Consider the following 18,494-nt stretch of genomic DNA (forward strand, 5'->3'; position numbering starts at 1 on the left):
ACCAAATCCAACACCTTGGTACCCTGAAATGGCCCTGTTGCCATGTCAGGTTGAGCATATAAAATACAGAGAGGCAAGGAAACAATGGAGTGATCAAGGCTCAAAAAAATTTGATTCTGATCAAAGGGGGGACTGAGGGAAGTGTAGAATTTCAGTTTGTTTGATTTAATCCTAGAATGTTAGTCAAATGAGCACAAAATATTATTTTATATATACTATTATATACTATTTTATATATAAAGGCACCAAAAATATCTGTAAGCTGTAGTTATCTACATAAGCCAGTAAAGAGCAGTATATCCTAACAAAAGTTTACTTCTGATAAGGCTTTTTGCTATGAACAGGTGTATTCGTAAGATGATGTCATAGACTGATACAGACTTGTACAAATCAACAAACTGGTGAGCTAATCGTAACTTGAGCTCGGGGCTGGATAAATGACAGAACTATGATGCATCATGATATCTGAGAAGACAAAGACTTCAAAATTGTATAAAAACTGAGAAAAGAGGAGTGGACACTTTGGAAGAGTCATTTTTAGCCACAAGGCTAAACTTTTCCCTTTTGCTAGCAAAAATTAAAATTTTCCTCTTGCTTTTATAGACTTGAGTCGTCTCTGTTTCTGGGTTGAATCTGGCTACAGAGCAGAGTGGCATTTTTGCAGCCATCAATTTCTCACACTGCCATTGCCCTGGTGGATGAAGGGGGGCTTTAACTCAGCTGCTCTATTCGTCATTGAAATTAATAAATTTTAATGTATTATGGATTTATATCATTTTAGCACTAACATCACACTTAAACAATCAAACAAAAGCATGGGGGGGTCAGCTCCTGCCCCCCATGGCCACCGTCCTCCGCATTTTAAAAAAGAACTTTGAGCGAGCATCAAAATTGACCATGCAAAAATGGCCAGTGAAAGCCCATCTATCTTGACCTTAAGTATATAAACATTGCTTAATACAGTAGTCTTGATTCTGTATTGGGACTTTTATGGGCCCCCAATATATGCCGACTTTCTCTACCTTTTAAAGTTGAATCAAACCGGCTTAAAATTTTCTTCCCTTCCTCTCTCCACAACAGGCACCTTGGGAGGTGGGGCCGAGAGAGTTCAGAGAGAATTGTGATTAGCCCAAGGTCACCCAGCTGGCTTCATGCGCAAAAGTGGGCTAACAAACCTGGTTCTCCAGATTAGAGTCTACCATTCCTAACCACTACACCACACTGGCCATTTTGTAAAAAGATAAATAAAAATAAAAAAGAGAAAATGAGGATGGGATGGGAAGATACTAAAAAGAGGCCTAAAAATGTATGCTGTGAAAGCATCTACCAAATAAAGAAGACAGTGTGCACCTTTGAAAGGATTCTATAACAGGAAAGTTGCATACGGAGGCACTGGTCACAGTGATGGCTTTTCAACGGGCAGTCATTAAGAGCATACCAGTACACTCCCCTGCCCATGGCCACCTGGCAACTCTACACTATAGCAAGATTCCCAGAGGAAGTTTGATTTTCAGGATTAGGGTCCAGTGACCAGGTGCTGGCCACTACAATAGCAAATATAACTCAATGTATCTGAAATTGTACTGTACTTACTTTCATAAATATAGAAACTACCACCAAGCCATTGGGACTTTTTGCAGCTTCCGTAACATTTGTATATAGCTCATGGTTATAGTGGATTAGCTGAACCTAAAGAAAATAAAGGGAAATGAAGATTAAATACTGGAGAATCAAATTCATTCCTCTCTTTGCAAACAACAAATGCCCTCTTTATAAATGCAGATTTGTTTGCAACATGATCTCTACCAAGCTTGTAAAATTTCATAATCATACTTTTTTTGCTGGCGGTTTTGCAGCCTGCATGGTTTTAATAACCACAGTGACCATCTGGCTTGTATTGGCACCGCACCAGTCGTTTCTCCTCTCCATTGTCAATAAATGAATTTAACACATTAAGATACAAAACGCACTGCAGAGGTCGGCACTGGTTTCCTGCTGCACTAGCCCTTGAATATAGGCGCCAAGTAAAATGTCTTTTCAGCAATCCAAGCTACAAACAGGGATGGCTGGAGACAAACCCCTTGCACAAGCATGAGCGGCAGAAATTGACATTGCAGACTCTAAAACATTTAAATCAAACATAGTTTGGGTTCATGGCAGCAGCCCAGAGTTAAATGCTTAGACTAATCACAGGCTTGAAAGCTGTACCTGTTGTAACCTTTGGCTTTACAACTTTTTATCTACCAAGCTGAATGCTGCCCACCAACCACATATGGCAGCCCCCTAAAGGTAAAGGTCCCCTGTGCAAGCACCGGGTCATTCCTGGCCCATGAGGTGACGTCACATCCTGACGTTTCCTAGGCAGACTTTGTGTACGGGGTGGTTTACCAGTGCCTTTCCCAGTCATCTTCCCTTTACCCCCAGCAAGCCGGATATTCATTTTACCAACCTCGGAAGGATGGAAGGCTGAGTCGACCTTGAGCCGGCTACCTGAAACTGACTCCCGTCGGGATCGAACTCAGGTCGTGAGCAGAGCTTTAGACTACAGTACTGCAGCTTTACCACTCTGTACCACGGTGCTGTTTTAGGGATGTAATAATCCTATATTTGCTGTCTGCTGAGGTGATTATATTTGCTGCTTGCATTTTGCCTTTGGAATGCCTTCCTCCTTTAGGTTGACCCAGCATCTATTTTACTGTCCTGAAGGTTCCAGTCCAAAACATTTCTCCTTACCCAGGGTTTAAACTGACGGGTTCCATTTTGAAAGCTGTTTTCATGGTTCATCTCTAGTCTGTAGACTGTTTTATGGATATCATTTTAGGCTGCTGAATGTTTTTTAATCACTTCTTTTAATAATGATGTGTGTTTTTTAAGAAGTTGATTGTATTTGTTTTTCTTTTGTGAGTGGCCATGAGCAGATCACATGAGAGGCAGCATATACATTTACTAAATAAATAAAAAGGAGAAACAGGGGACAAACCCTTGGGAAGTTATCAGAGGGTGTACAACTCTACCTTTGACAATGGGGGGCTTTGGCAATGGGGGGGGGGAAATAGTGAACACTGGCACTGCATTCATCCCATTTACCAGGGACAACAATCATGCTCTTCTTCACTGCTAGACATCATTACGAATATAAATATAAATTTATGCATATAAAATATAATACATATTAATATTAAACACATTTCATTAAAATATAAATAAATGAATTATTACATTTTGGTCCTGCCCTTTCTCCAAGGAGCTCAAGATGATTTAAAGGGTACCCCCTCCATTTTTTTTCATCACAACAACCCTGTGAGGTATGTTAGGCTGAGAGAGATTGACCAGCCCATAAGCACTTTCTGAGCTTTACAGCTCAGTGGGAATCTGAAGCCAGGTTTTGCTGATTGTATTCTGACACTCAAACTGCCATACTACGCTGCACACACTCTCTTTAGATACCAGAGTGAGGGCAGGATGCAGTGCGATGGGTTATGAGATTAGGTTATGTGATGATGTTTGAAGCTTAACTGGGCTAAACTCTAGTGCACTATGGGAAAATAATGGGACCATATAAACAGTAAGGCAAATAACAAAAAGCACAGCAGCAGCAGCAGCAAACATATGGAGGGAGAGGGGTCTTGTTCTATGAAACATTTTGTGTACCTCGTATCTCTCTTATTTGAGCCACAAAAGTTATACAAGGGACTTCCTCAGATCTAGTAATATATAGCTGGGGAATTCTCTTGGCTTTGTAGGACACGAATTATCCTGGCTTGAGACAAACCATGCAGTAAAAAGTAGTGAATGAGAACTGTTTCTCCATGAGGCAAACTACACAATACATTTAATCACTTGTTCACACTACTTTGCTTGTGTTCCCTCAGCTATGCAACAACTGCAGAGAACTGCTTCTTAAAAAGGGGAGAGCCCAAATAGGCTTGGAATTATGCCATTGGGGGTGGGGGGTTAGGGGAGGAAAGGCTTCTGCCTCCCTCTCAAGCAGTTTTCTCATGTGAAAACCACGCTGGGGAAGAATTATTTTGCTGATTTTATTGCTCCATGTGTCATATCTGTGCACATGGAGCAGCAAAATCAGTGCTATAACTACCTCTGCATGGTTTTTGTGTGAGAAAATTGCTTGGGGGCAGACTCAGGAGCCCTTCCTTCCACTGTGGCGCCATTCTAAGCCTGTTTTTCAAGAAGCAGTTCCCTGCAGCTACTGTGCATCTGCTGGAAACATGGGCAAACTAGTGACAAAACGTATCATGTAGTTTGCCTCCATGTTAAAGCAGCACACAGAAATAAGTGATACAAAAGGGTTCTACATAGACAGCTTGCATGATTCCTACACTATGGATAAGATCTGAGAAATTACAGGCCTGTTACCCTAGGTAAACTGGTGGAATATGTTATTAAAGGTAAAACTGTTATTAAACGTTAGTAAAGAAAAACACACACAGAAGAACAAGCCCCACTTAGAAAGAATCAGCATGGGTTCTGTAAAGTGATACCCCGTCTTAGCAACTTTCTGGAGTTCTTTGAGACAGTTAACAAGCGAGTGGACAATAGCGATGTGGCAGGAATTATATACTTGGATTTCCAAAAAGCTTTTTAAAAGGTCCCTTACCAAACTGTCCTAAGCAGTCTGGGAATAAAGGAATAGGCCCTCTTGTGAACTTAAAATTAGTTAAAACAACAAGAAAATGAATAGTTGTAAATTGACAGTTCTCACAGTGGAGGGAACTAAGCAGCATGGCTCAATGGATCATTATTGGAAGGGTCACTATTCAATTTGTTTATAAATTATCTGGAATCGGGGTGAGCAGAGAAACAGCCAGACTTGCATATGATATTATGTTATTCAGGGTGGTTAGAGGCTGGGTCAGAAGGCAATAACACAGCAAACTGGGTCAGAAGGCAATAACATGGCAAATGAAATTCAATGTAAGTATAAAGTGATGTACACTGGGGAAAAATACATTGATGGGGCTGGAAAGGGCAGTGTACAGTTCTGCCCATCAAATCTAAAAAAGGGTAAGATAATACTGGGAAAGCTGTTTAAAAAGGCACCCAAAATGATTAAGTAGAGGGAGCACCTTGCCTCCATGGAAAGGTGAAAAAGTTTGGAGCTTTTAGTTTAGACAAAAGACAAAGAAGGACATGACAAAGCTTTATGAAATTGTGGATGGAGTAAAGAAAGTGGATAGAGAGAACTTTTTCTCCATCTCCCACAGTATTAGAATTCATGGGCACCCAAAGAAATCAACAGGAAATAAATTCAGGTTGGACCAAAGGGACTAGTTTTTTTATTCAAAGAGTAATAAACTTAAGGAATTCATGGCCATAGGATGTAGTGAGCACAACTAGATTAGATGGATTTAAAGGGGGATTGGGCAAGTTTATGGGAGATAAATCCATCAATACTTGGATTTGTATGGAAGCACCATTTGCATAAAGTTGCAAGTGGACATCTCCATATGGGCAGTTTATCTGTAGAAACTCCAATTTTTATGATAGCAGCCATATTTTTCTGACGTATCATTTTGTTCTCTATGTGAAAGTGCCAGGTCATAGATGGTATCTTTAAATAATCCATAGCAAGAAGTTCCAACACTTCTTAAATTGTGCAGAATGGATGGCAACGTGCCTTGCATCTTCTGATTCCTCAAACTAAAGGGCTCAGATTATGATCTATGTGTGTGAAGAACAGCTTTCAATTTAATTGAGAGAATGCTTAAAACCAGAAAAACTATAATAGGAAGGTCAAAACTGTTGACTCAATGTCATAATTTATTTTACTTTACAATGTATCAGAGAAGAAAAAAATGTTGCTTGATTTTTATTTTTATTTTACATCTGGCACAGTAGGTTATTTTTTAAGGCAGCAAACAGACTAACTTGGGCAGAAGAAGGAAAAATGTCAAAGGCAATGAAGACATCTACATTGTTTTAACAGCCAGCAGAGCTGGAGGAAGCATTAACACAATCCTATTGTGATCTGTCTGCTAAAGGCCTTGTAAAGAATTAATTAGGGTTCCCTCTTAATGGTGACAAAAGGTTACATGCTCATTAGGTACCCATTTATGAATTTACAGAACCTCTATAATGTCGTACAACTTTGGGATTATGTCCTTTTTGGCAACTCCTTTTTGTTGGATATTTACTGCTGGTGCTCATTTCTATAGCCAAGGTCAGTCAATGAGTTCAGGAAGAAAGAGGTCATGATAGCTAGTTTGGATGTTCCTCTCCACTAATTCGCAGTGTCAGAGGCAGTGATGTGATGCAAGAAAGGAAAGCTGTAATTTAAAAAAGCAGAAAGGGCCAAGTAAAGGTAGGGGCAGCTCTTGGTACTGTAATCATCTGAAAGTATGTAGAAACACTGACTGCAAGTCCACTCCAGAAATTGTTTTTGAGTGCAAAACACCAGCAGTAAACTGAATGGCTACTTTTAGCTCAGATAATATTAGAGCTAATGGTGTAACTACACATTAGGATCCAACCACAGAGTTCCAATCCTGTCTTTGCCTCATAATACAAGGGGCAGGAAACACTTTGCATGGTAGAATGGATGGGTGAGGAAGGGGTGTTTAAACCTTCCTTCATCCAATGATTCTCCTTGGCAGATGCTCCCCTCCCCCAATCCCGGCCACCTATAACTCATTTTTCCAACCATGTTTTGATACTGGAAATATGTCCAAATGGAGTAAACTCTAGTTGGGCATGGAAGTGTGAGAAGGATTAAGCACACCCTCTTCCAACATGTCACCCCTGAAAATTTCTCCCTGCATTTGCATTACTTTGTCAAACACAGGTTTCCCTTACCTTGTGTAATTTTCTTATAAAATTTGAGTCATATCAAATCAAATCAAAAACCTTTATTGGCATATAAGATCGTTCCAGGTATTCCAGAATTAGTCAAAATAACAAAGCATCAATATCAAAGTCTATCAATAGACATGAATGAAATGGGGTATGCCGGAATACAGTGGATATAAGGTATATATAAAAAACAAATGTCTACAAGTAACAGAAATAGCAGCTATTATCTGTTTGGTTTAATTTTTATCACGAAAGCTTGCTTCAGAAACATGGCTACTACTTCAGTAATTTCTGAATCATACCCATTCATTAAAAGTCTGAACAAGGAGTGCAGGGAAGAATTCCTATCCAGAATTAATTGCATTAGAAATTTAGTGCGTAGGTTCACTAGCATTTTGCATTCCAATAAAATGTGATAGATGGAGTCTATCTGGTTCAAGCCACAGCCACAAATTCTCTTTTCCAAAGGGGTACCACTAAATCTCCCGAATAAAACTGCCGATGGAAAGGCGTTTAGTCTAACTAACATAAAAGCCCTGCAGAGGGAGGGCTCATTTAAAAAATAAAAGTAACCCTGAAGCGATCCAAAATTGGGAGAAAGACCCAATTTGGGTGGAGAACAAGACAAAGGAGTTGTGGGCAGAATTGTTTGTCTTTCATGGTCAAGTAGTCTCTGCTTGATAACTCGGGAAATGGTTTGTCTATCCAGCATCAATAGATTGTCTATATCTAATCCCAAGATTTTCAGTTTGTGTGGGATAAGCGTGAACCATTTTGTATCTGCAGTTTCTTTTAATAGGAAGGGAGTAAGACGATTTTCATTTGGAGAAAAATGAATCTTAATCCAATATTTAAAAGTTAAGAGCCAAGCTTTGGTCTCTAAAGTCATCATTCCCGTTTCACTAAGGATAGATTGGAATGGGACGCAATTAGGAAGTCGAGTCATATGTATTTTATGGTTTAGTAAATGACCAAGAGGTAATTTGACCACATCATTTTGCAGTAGGGGAGGGCCCTGAACATTTCTTGCAAATGCAATATTTGAGTCCCAGCATACTTGTGAGAATGCATTTTCCTTGATGTACCTTTCTGGTTGCGAAAGATTTCAGAGAAGGCTTTTCTAACATGTTCCTTCAGGTAAGAGCAGGAAGAGCACAACAATGGGATGCATTCCATGGGGATATCTGCTTAGCACCTTATTCATATCTTCTTTAAGAGGGCAACACATCACTTCCTTTTCTTCCAGGCATTGTTTCATGGTACAATATATACAGCTTTTATGGCTTACTGTCTGTTGTTTTACGCCAGTTTGTGGCTTTAATAGCTTATGTTGCTTTTGTTTTGTTGTGTCAGGCTGTCTTTGAACTCTGGCAGCCTTTTGTTTCGGCTCGGATTCCAAGGTTGCTTATCTAACCCGCTAGCTTCGCTGTGCTTCCCAGGGCCGAGGAGACTCGGGGGAGACTTGGTATTTCTAAGCTGTTTGGTATTATCTCATGAGACTGTATTGCGCCTGTTTTTGTAGTGTTCTCATATAATCAAGTGCATTCCATTTCCCCCCTCATTGCTGCCTTTCGATTTCTAAGCTCTGCTTACCTGTGTTACCAATAAACCAACTCTTGGACTACTAGTCTCCTGATGTGGCTATTGGGAATCCTATGGAACAAGTGCTTACATGTTGCTGGATTGGACTTTCAAATGATTTTTAAAATATGTGCTATTAGTCTTGAGGAAATTAGATGGTGGAGTACAGTGAGTGGCAAGAGTGGCCATTCGCCAAGCTGAAAAGAATAACTGAAGATGAACAGTTGTTTTGTCTTGTCAAAAACCAATTTTTCCCATTTGAGTGCCTGCAATACTCACCATGAGAAACGAACATGGTAAGGCTGCAGTCCCAAGACTTTCCTGGGAATAAGTCCCATTGACTAAACTGGGAGACTTCTAAGTAGACCTGTTTAGGATTGTTCTATAAATCATCATTTTTTTGGACACAATAAAGTCTTAATTAACTTGTGGGACTGAGCTAAGCACAAACAACCAGGGAACACTTGTGAAGTATTTAGAGACTGATTAGTCACTATTCCACCCAATTTCTTCACTGTATTCTTTGTCACAAATCCACATGCACACACAGAGACACACACGTGTAAGAGCAAACTTCAAACATCCTGCAGATCCATAGTTTATTTATAATGTGTCTGAATGCAAGCCACTGTGGTGACTATAATCAGCTAGGGCCTGTCAAACTGCAATCTAAAACAATAGCAGAAGCTGGTTTATTAACTGCAGTTAGCCTTAACTATGGTTTTGCTGGATGTACAAATACTTTGGGGCTTAGTCCTGGCTTGTTCCCTAGCACTGCTCTCCCTGTGAACAGCATTAAGGTGATGAACCAGCATTTGTCGAGGCAAACCAGGATGTGACTGATCATCTGCAAACTGAATCTTGGTTTCACAAACCACTGTTAACACAAAACCATGGTTTTTTATTAATTTTGAACTGAGCAGTTTCTGTAGAATCCTTCTTAATATTTCTATCTTCCACTATTTGTGTTCATGCATTGGCTTTTGGAATGCATACTAATATACAAATGGCTTATGGAATACATACTCATATAAATGGTTCACTGGAATGGGCACATCCATTTAACTTAAATGCAGTGTTTATAGTGCTCTTTTCAGGTCCACATACATTCCTTTGTTTTGCCTCTTTCTACAGTGCAGCATAATGGGATCTTAGGACACTACGCGGGAATGTAGGGCAACCTTGGTATGACCTTCCCTACATACTTCCCATCCCATTATAGTTAACCTAGCTATGTAGTATTATATAATCATGTTAATGGAGTTGAGTGTAGGCAATAAGTAATTATCCCCTCCACTCCAGTTGTTCCAAATAATTTGGTTAAAACTTGATCACATAATGACCCATTTTTGCTTCCAGGACTGTGGACTCCCTCTACCTTTTCTACCCTTTTGTGTATTTACACTGCTGTTGATTCTGGCTGAATTAATTAAATGCATTAGAAGTTTTAATAATAAAATTGACTTAAAACCTAAAGGCAAGTAGATTTAAACACCATTTATAATGAAAGGCCCACAAGGTAGCCAATGGGGATTGCAACAATTCCAATTTCATTACAGTAGTGGTAATTCATAATATTAAAGTTGCCATTTTTAAATTGAATGGGCCACAAGAGAGGGACAGGGAGGGAAGGAATGGGATGTCATGGTGACAGACAGGCACAGGAGTAAAGAGACTAGTTGTGCGTGGTCAGAGAGGAAGGAACATGATGTTGAAAGAGGGAGGGGGCAGGAAAAGAAGAACAGAAGGATGCAGAAATGTGGGGTAAAAAAATTGGAAGGAAAAGCCACAGCTTTTTAAAAAGTGTGGGGGCAGTGGTGACTGCTAACAAGCTACTGGTAGGACAAGCTACTGGCAGTGCTGGGAAGGGGCGGGGTATACATTTAATAATAATAAACAAAATAGCGAAAAACAAGTTGGGCCCTGCAAAACTCAGAGGGGAGGAATGCCATCTCCCCCATTGTGGCTCCAGGCCTCCTCCCCCCCAGCCCCATACACCGATGGGATCTGTTTGGGTAGCGACAAACCAAGAAAGGGATCTTGGGGTGGTAATGGACAGCTCGATGAAGTGTCAACCCAGTGTGCTGCTGCTGTGAAAAAGGCAAATTCCATGCTGGCCATAATTAGACAAGGAACAGAAGCTCTGAAGCTTAACTACTACACCACACTGGCTTTCATAGGGTGGCTAGTGGCTATTGTTGAACAGTAGCAAGCAGCCAGGCCTAGTTGAGTCATGTAAGTCAAGTGATATCAAGTCATCCAAAGGTTGCTGCTAGGTATAAGGTTGCCAACCTCCAGGTAGGACCTGGAGAACCCCTAGAATTACAACTGAACACTAGACAAAAGTAATCTGTCCCCCTGGAGAAAATGGCTGCTTTGGAGGGTGGACATTATGACATTATACCTTTCTGAGGACTCTTCCCTCCCCAAACCTTGCCCTCCTTAGACATCATCACAAAATCTCCTGGAATTTCCCAAGTCTATGGCATGTTTTCAGTAGAAAATGGGAGGCCAGATCGTAGCTGGGTAGTTTTGCCCACTAAACAGTATAATTTAATACCAAGAGCATTGTTTACAGTGAAGTCTAAAAGGAAAATCCCCTTTCAGTTCTGGTTTTACGCTTCTGAGCTCTTGTTATAAGCTATTGATTTTCTTTGGAAGATTCCCTTTGTAAGATTAATTTGCCACAAAACAACTGAGCCTTCTTTGCTTCCCTTGAGGAATAAAAGCCTGTGTTTTTTCAGAGAGAGGGCTAGAATTAAGATTAATTACTCTTATTGTAGCTGACAAAACCCCAGAACTTATCAGTGTCCCTCCTCCTAAGACTGCATGTTTCAGACACACCAGTTCAGAGCAATCCAAACAGAAGAGTCTTACTAAGAGTGAACTACATTAAAGCTTCTATTAATAAACAAAGTTTGGCAAGGTGAAACTCCCATCATGCTCCAAAGTACCACAGATACTTTTATTTGGCAAGGTGTGTATGAGAGATCGCATATATCCTCCCCCTTTAACTGTGACCCTCTTGAACCTCATCCTATGCTATCCTAGAGACTCCTCCAAACCTCTGGAGTGGCTTTTTGAGTGTTCAGAAAGTCCCACTGAACAATCAGAATGGTGCTCACACTACTGTGGATCCAACTTCAAATTTTGTTAACAAACTGAAATCAGAGACAGGCAACTGTTTTCAGGAATATTGACAAATATATTTTTCCTCACAGTGCATGTATTTTTTCATTGTCTTGTCATTTTTTGCAAGTTTTTGAAGCACTACAAAGCCTTGTGCCGTCTGTGATCAGAAACAATAGTGGGGTGAGTATAAGGGCAATGAACCTTCTAGCATACCACTTTCACCTCTCTTGGCTGGATCTTATGATAGATTTCTGCTAAGTACAGAGTCTTGCTGGCTCTGGCCGAGGAAGGCATCCTCCATTGGACCTGACATATCCTTTAGCATACAATAAGAGACAGGCTATAGTCCCCCCCGAGAGTGTTAGATCCTACAATTCTTTTCTGCTAATTCTTTTCCACATTGCTCTGGTGGAAGCAAGAGCTGAGGAAGTTTCATTAGTATAGATCTTTATATCCTGTCAAGAACAGGAAATCATAGAAAACTATTGAACTATTGTTTTCCTGGAACAAAAAAGAATCTGAAACAATGCCTGAAACTTCCTCTGCCCCAGATCCAAGGTATTTTGTAAATGTTTAATTTTAGTTTTCAAAAGGGAGTTTCTTAGAGGATTATTCTTCCCCTGCCATTCTACTACAGAAAGGGGCAAAGAAATGAAAAGTGGTCAGCAATGGCAAAACTCTCTTGTGACAACATTGCCTCAATCATTTTGAAAAGAACGAAGAGTTGAATCTAACATTTGACCTGCTATTTGCATAATAATATATAATACAAATGTGTAATACAACAGTAATCTGATGGCTATATTTTAAGATGCTTTGAGAAGAAAGTGGGTATAAATATCTAAATCAATAAAAATAAATATAACAAAGAAGTTAAGATAATACTGGGTTCTAGAAAATGTTGTTACCCAGATTAAGTAGTTTAAAAAGTTGTGCCTATTTATATTTATCTGTTCTATATATTGCAACATAGGACACTCTTCTCTCAAACGTTGGTGCAGTAAGGATTAATAAGTGCAGTGATGCTCTTATCTAAGGCCTAATAGTAAATTAATCCATAGATCTAGTGGTCATTGTAATATTTGATTAAATTCCTAGTAATCTTTTCTTTTTACAGTGGTTTGTACATTGGCAAAGTAAATTTTATATGATCAACCAGATTGCTTTGTTTAGAAAAAGCTTAAAATTATCCCTAACCCCAGAGGTGGTTGCAGTTAATTCAGTGGAAAGGGAATCTGGAAAGGGGTGGAGGGGGGAGGGAGGGGAGAGTAATAAAATACTTTTAGGGGGGAAATCATTTAAAAATGGGCTTTTATTAATTATTAACATGCTGAAAATTGTGTAATGGAATGTTAATGGTTTGAATTCTCCAAATAAGGAGGAAAATATTTCATCACTTACAAAAATCTAAGGCTGACTTTTTTTGTTTACAGGAAACACATATGCTAACAAAGGAAGCTACAAGGTTGGAGCAAATTAAATTGGGTAAATTATGTACATCTTGTAATGAAAAGAAAAAAAATTAATGGAATAGCTATGTACATTCCTCCAATATATGAACCTAGAACTTTGTATAAAGATACAGAAGGAAAGATTTTGATGGTAGAAATATTGTGTGGTTTTCAAAAAATAATATTAGTTGGTATTTATGCACCTAATATAATCAGAAACTGTTTTATACTAATTTTGCATCAATATTAGCTAAATATGCCAATGAAAAAATGATCTGGATGGGAAATTTCAATGGGGTAATAGAACCAAGATTAGACAGATCAACAAAGAAGAAAATGGGGAAATGTGAGGGTAAATAACCTGGTATTTTTAATCATATAACAGATCAATGGGAAATGTTTGATTCATGGAGATTGATAAATGGTAACAAAAAAGGATATACTTTTTACTCCTCAAGACACTGTTCTCATTCAAGAATAGATATGTTTTGGTTGTCTAAAGATACTGTGAATCAGTCAGAAGGTCTTGAAATTTTGCCCAAGGTGTTATCAGATCATAATGCATTGTTACTTCAAATTAACATGGGGAATAAGAGAAATAAACCTTGGATTATTAATGAATATTTATTAAAAACAAAAAGATTGTAGATAAATTAAAAATAGAAATACAAAACTATTTTTTGGAAAATGTAGATGAAGGGATTTCTGATGAGATTGTATGGGATGCAGGGAAAGCTGTAATAAGAGGTTTATTAATACAACAAAATTCGAGGTGGTATAAAGAGAGAGTGGAAAAAGAAGAAGATATTGGAGGAAATTAAACAGGGAGAGATACAGTTAAGGAAAATACAAAATAAATTACTTAAAAAAGAACAGATGGATAAAATAAAAATCTACAACATCAATATGAATTTTTAATAACCTCAGAAATAGAAAAAAGAATCATGTATAATAGTCAAAAAAATTTCGAACATTCAAATAAACCAGGTAAAATGTTAGCATGGCAACTTAAACATAAAGATAAAAAATTACCAATTTTGAAAATAAGGAAGGATGGTAAAGTTATAACAGATAAACAAAAAATTAAAGAAACTTTTATTGATTATTATTCAAATCTTTATAGACAAGGAGCAGTTTCTGAAAAAGAAATAGAAGTATACTTAAACCAATTTGAATGGGAAGGAATTTTACAAGAACATAAAGACTTATTAGATGCTGACATAACAAAGGAGGAACTAGCTGCAGTAATAGGTAAAAGTAAATTAAATAAGGCACCAGGCGAAGATGGATTCACAGCATTTTATTATAAAGTTTTTTCAGAACAACTTTCGCCACATTTATTAAAAGTAATGAATAGTTGTTTGCAGAACGGATCTATTCCTGATACTTGGAAAAAAGCAAATATAGTTTTAATTCCTAAACCAAATTCTGATTTATTAGAAACTAAAAATTATAGACCAATATAATTACTAAATAACGATTATAAACTTTTTGTAGTGATTTTAGCAAATTGATTGAAGAATGTATTAAATAATATTATACATGAAGACCAAGCAGGATTCCTTCCAGGAAGATTGATTAGCCAGAATGGTAGAGTAGTGCTAGATCTTTTAGAATACGCAGAATTTGATACTACACCTTTTGCAATGATATTTTTGGATGCAGAGAAAGCGTTTGACAACATAAATTGGAAATTCATGAGAAAAGTGTTGGAATATATGGATTTCGGGAAAAAATTTCAATCGGCTATTGTTAATATTTATACTCATCAAACTGCTAGGCTGTTGATTAATGGGGAATTAACTTCACAATTTGAAATTCAAAAGGGCACCAGGCAAGGTTGCCCTCTTTCACCTTTATTGTTTATTATTATGTTAGAAGTATTGTTGAGAAAGATTAGAAATAATGTAGATATCGTAGGTTATAAAATAGGGAGAAATCATTTTAAGGTTAAAGCATATGCAGATGATTTAGTTTGTTTTTTAACTAATCCTATTACTCAGATTGTGGAATGGAATAAAATGGTTGAGGTTTATGGGAAGCTCGCAGGTTTTAAAATAAATAAAAATAAAACAAAAATTTTGGTTAAAAATATCACACCTTTGCAGCAGCAAGAATTATCAAAATGTACTGGCTTTTGTATTGAACACCAGGTAAAATATTTGGGTATTTGGTTAACCTCAAATAATTTTAATCTATTTAAAAATAATTATATTAAAAGTTGGCAGCAGATCAATATAGATCTGAAGAATTGGGGAAAAAATTCGGTAATTAAAATGATGGTATTATCTAAAATGCTTTTTTTATTTCAAAATTTACCAATTATTAAAGGATCTAAAATATTTAAAATCTGGAAAAAAGATATTTTAAACTTTTTGTGGGGTAAAGCAAAACATAGAAAGCATATAATAATTTGATTCAGCTAAGAGAAACAGGAGGATTAGGGTTGCCAGATTTAAAAATGTATTACGAGGCATCTTGTTTTGTTTGATTAAAGACCTGGATTATTCTAGAGAATCCCAAAATATTAGAATTAGAAGGTTATAATCTCCGCTTTGGCTGGCATGCATATTTGTGGTATGAGAAGGAAAAGGTAAATAGGGATTTTAATATTCATATAATTAGAGCAGGGTTATTACAAATTTGGAAAAATATAGAAGGATTTTAGAAAAAAGGACTCCGGGATGGGTTAATCCAACAGAAGCCCATATGAGAAGAGGATTACAGCTGAATTTAGATATAGATATGTATAGAAATATTATTGACTGGAAAGAAGAGAGATGGGTTTTAAAAAGTAGGGAAGAATTAGATATAAAGGATTGGTTTGTGTATTATAGGTTAAGAGATATATTTAATAAAGATAATCAGCTTGGATTTAACAAAAATAAATCTGAGTTAGAGAAAGTATTAAATAAAGGAAATAAAGGACTGATAGGTAGAATGTATAAATTACTAATTACGACCAATCTAGAACAAGAAAGAATCAAACCAGTTATGATTAAATGAATGAAGGACTTAGGATTTAATATTGATTTGGATAAATGGGAAAATTTATGGAAGAGAGAATTTAAATTTACAATAACCAATGAAATCAGACAAAATTTATATAAAATGTTTTATAGATGGCATATAACCCCAATTATGATATCCAAGATGAATAGTGGAGACAAGGGAATCTGTTGGAAATGTGGAAAGGAAAGAGGAACATATATGCATGTATGGTGGTTATGCAAAAAAAATAAAAAAATTTGGAAAAAAATATTAAGGGAAACAAATAATTTGATTAATAGTAGAGTAAAAAGGAAACCATCATTTTGCTTATTGGGAATCCCACCAAAAATATATCTGACCAAGATAGGATTATTTGTCAATACAGTTTTGCTGCTGCAAGAATTGTGATAGCCAAAGTATGGAAACAAGTAAATAAACCTTCAATCATTGACTGGAGAGAGAAATTATGGATGTATATGAGGATGGCCAGGTTAACGCAATTTCTGCATGGAAAGGATATGGGAGAATTAAAAAAAACATGGGTTAAGGCCACCTCATATTGGGATAAGTTGGCAAAAATGGACTTTACTTTATTAATTAATGAGATATAGAAATCAATTTTTTAACAATTGTGATTTATAATATTAATGGATAAAATAAAACTGTTAAGACACTTCTGCAGAAGTTGGGTGAAGGGTCACTCTTTAGGTGGGTGGAGAGGAAAGGGTATCTTTGTTTAACATTATAAATTAGTAATTATGAATGTATTAATTATGGTACATGAATACCCTTTTACAATTTCTTGTATTCTTTTTTGTAATTTATTTTTTATTTTTTTATTTTTTTCTTGTTGTATTTGTTTGTTTTTATGTTTTCTTAAAGAAAAAAATCTAATAAAAATTATAAAAAAAGAAAGAAAAAAGAAAGAAAGTGTAAATCACCTTACTGGACCCAGGAAGGAGGTTTAAGCTGATGTAACATTGACAGTATCCTTGATACTCATTATTTCCTCCAGATACCTCCCCCAACTAGCAGCTGAAAGTGAGAGGAAGGGGTGGTGGATTTAACTGTTGCTATGTCCACTGGATGTTGGATTAACCCCTTCAATTTTGCAACTCTTTAAATAGCCATGGCTACCATTTTGATTTGTGATCATGGCATTGGTTGGAGTGGGATTAAATACATGTATTTGCTCATGAAAAAAGAGAGAAGTATACGATCCTGCTGAAACTTTTTTTCCTACTGAAAAACTTCTGTGTGTAGTCCTTGTTATGCAAATATTTGTCTCATCAGTAGGAAAGGAATAAGGCTTTCCTAAATGATCAGTAGATTCTAAGAGACAGCTTGCTTGAAGGGTTTGAGAACCATCCAGTTCATTGGAGACACATTGGAAGTAAAACTAGGCCTTTTAAACTTTTAAAGGATCAAATGTTTCTTCAGGCATTTGTTTCTGGCTATGATATGAGGTTGCCAAATGCCTATGGGGAAAAAAAGAGCACCTAGATTTAGTTAGGTAATAAATCTAGGATATACCAAATAATTATCAGTTAATTGCCAAAGCAATTAAAAATTTTATAAGCAGTATGAGACTACTGCACATACTCTCTTTCTGCTCCTGTCTGTTTAAGACTGTGGTCATGCATTAACCCCTTGGCAATGACATCTAGGGCTGTCGATTTGGTTCGTCCTGAACTGAAAAACAGCAGAATTTCCCTCGATTCGGCGTTTTTTCAGTTCAGATTGAACCGAACTCAAAAAAGACGGGAAAACAGGGAGCCGAATTCGGCGAGTTTGGGGTGTTCGTGAATAAATTTGGCAAATTTGGGCCCTTTAAACAGATCTGTGCCTCCCAGCTGGGAGGCGCAGATCTGCTCCCCCCCCCCGCATACCTTCACGGGGCTTCTCCATGAAGGCGCGCGGGGGGCTCTTTAAAGAGATCTGCGCCTTCCAGCTGGAAGGCACAGATCTGTTTAAACGCCCCCCCGCGTGCCTTCATGGAAGCCCCGTGAAGGCCCGCGGGGGGGGGATTTTCCCCTGAACTCCGGATCTCGCGCCGAAGTTCGCGGATCCGAAGCGGGGGAGTTCGGACTTTGGCACATCCCGAATTTAAACAGGCCGAATTTTGCTGAAGCCAAACCTTTCTGAATTTTTTTTTCCCAACAGCCCTAATGACAACTATAGGTGAGCGGTCTCTTTGCCTCCAGATAGGAATGTAAGATCTGGCTTGCTGGATCAGTGTTATGGCCCGTCTAGTCTAGTGTACTGTTTTCCACAGTAGTGAATCAGATGCCTCAGAAAGCCCACAGATGAGGCACAGAACCCACAGCGTGGCCCCTGTCACTGTACCTAATAAACTGGCATTCAGAGGTATGCTGTCTCTGAGCAGTCTCTAAACAATGACCAGTAATAATCTTCTAGAGGTAAGCAAAAATTCCTCTGTGAGAATAACTGCAGTCTACATACCAAGTTAAGAAAAATAGCAATTAGGATTGCAATCTGCTGTGCAGATGGGGGGTGCCATGAATGCCCCCC

At 37.7% G+C, this 18,494-nt stretch overlaps 1 protein-coding gene across 1 annotated transcript in view; it reads right to left on the reverse strand.

The window, feature by feature from the left end:
• CA10 (carbonic anhydrase 10) overlaps positions 1 to 18,494 on the reverse strand; it is a 677,770-nt gene that overhangs the window by 38,038 nt on the left and 621,238 nt on the right. Inside the window, exon 5 of the mRNA XM_056861664.1 lies at positions 1,594 to 1,689. Coding sequence (XP_056717642.1) covers positions 1,594 to 1,689 — 96 coding nt within the window. The remainder of the gene's footprint in view (positions 1 to 1,593; positions 1,690 to 18,494) is intronic.

This window comes from Euleptes europaea, chromosome 1, assembly GCF_029931775.1.
Source record: "Euleptes europaea isolate rEulEur1 chromosome 1, rEulEur1.hap1, whole genome shotgun sequence".
NCBI lineage: Eukaryota > Metazoa > Chordata > Lepidosauria > Squamata > Sphaerodactylidae > Euleptes > Euleptes europaea.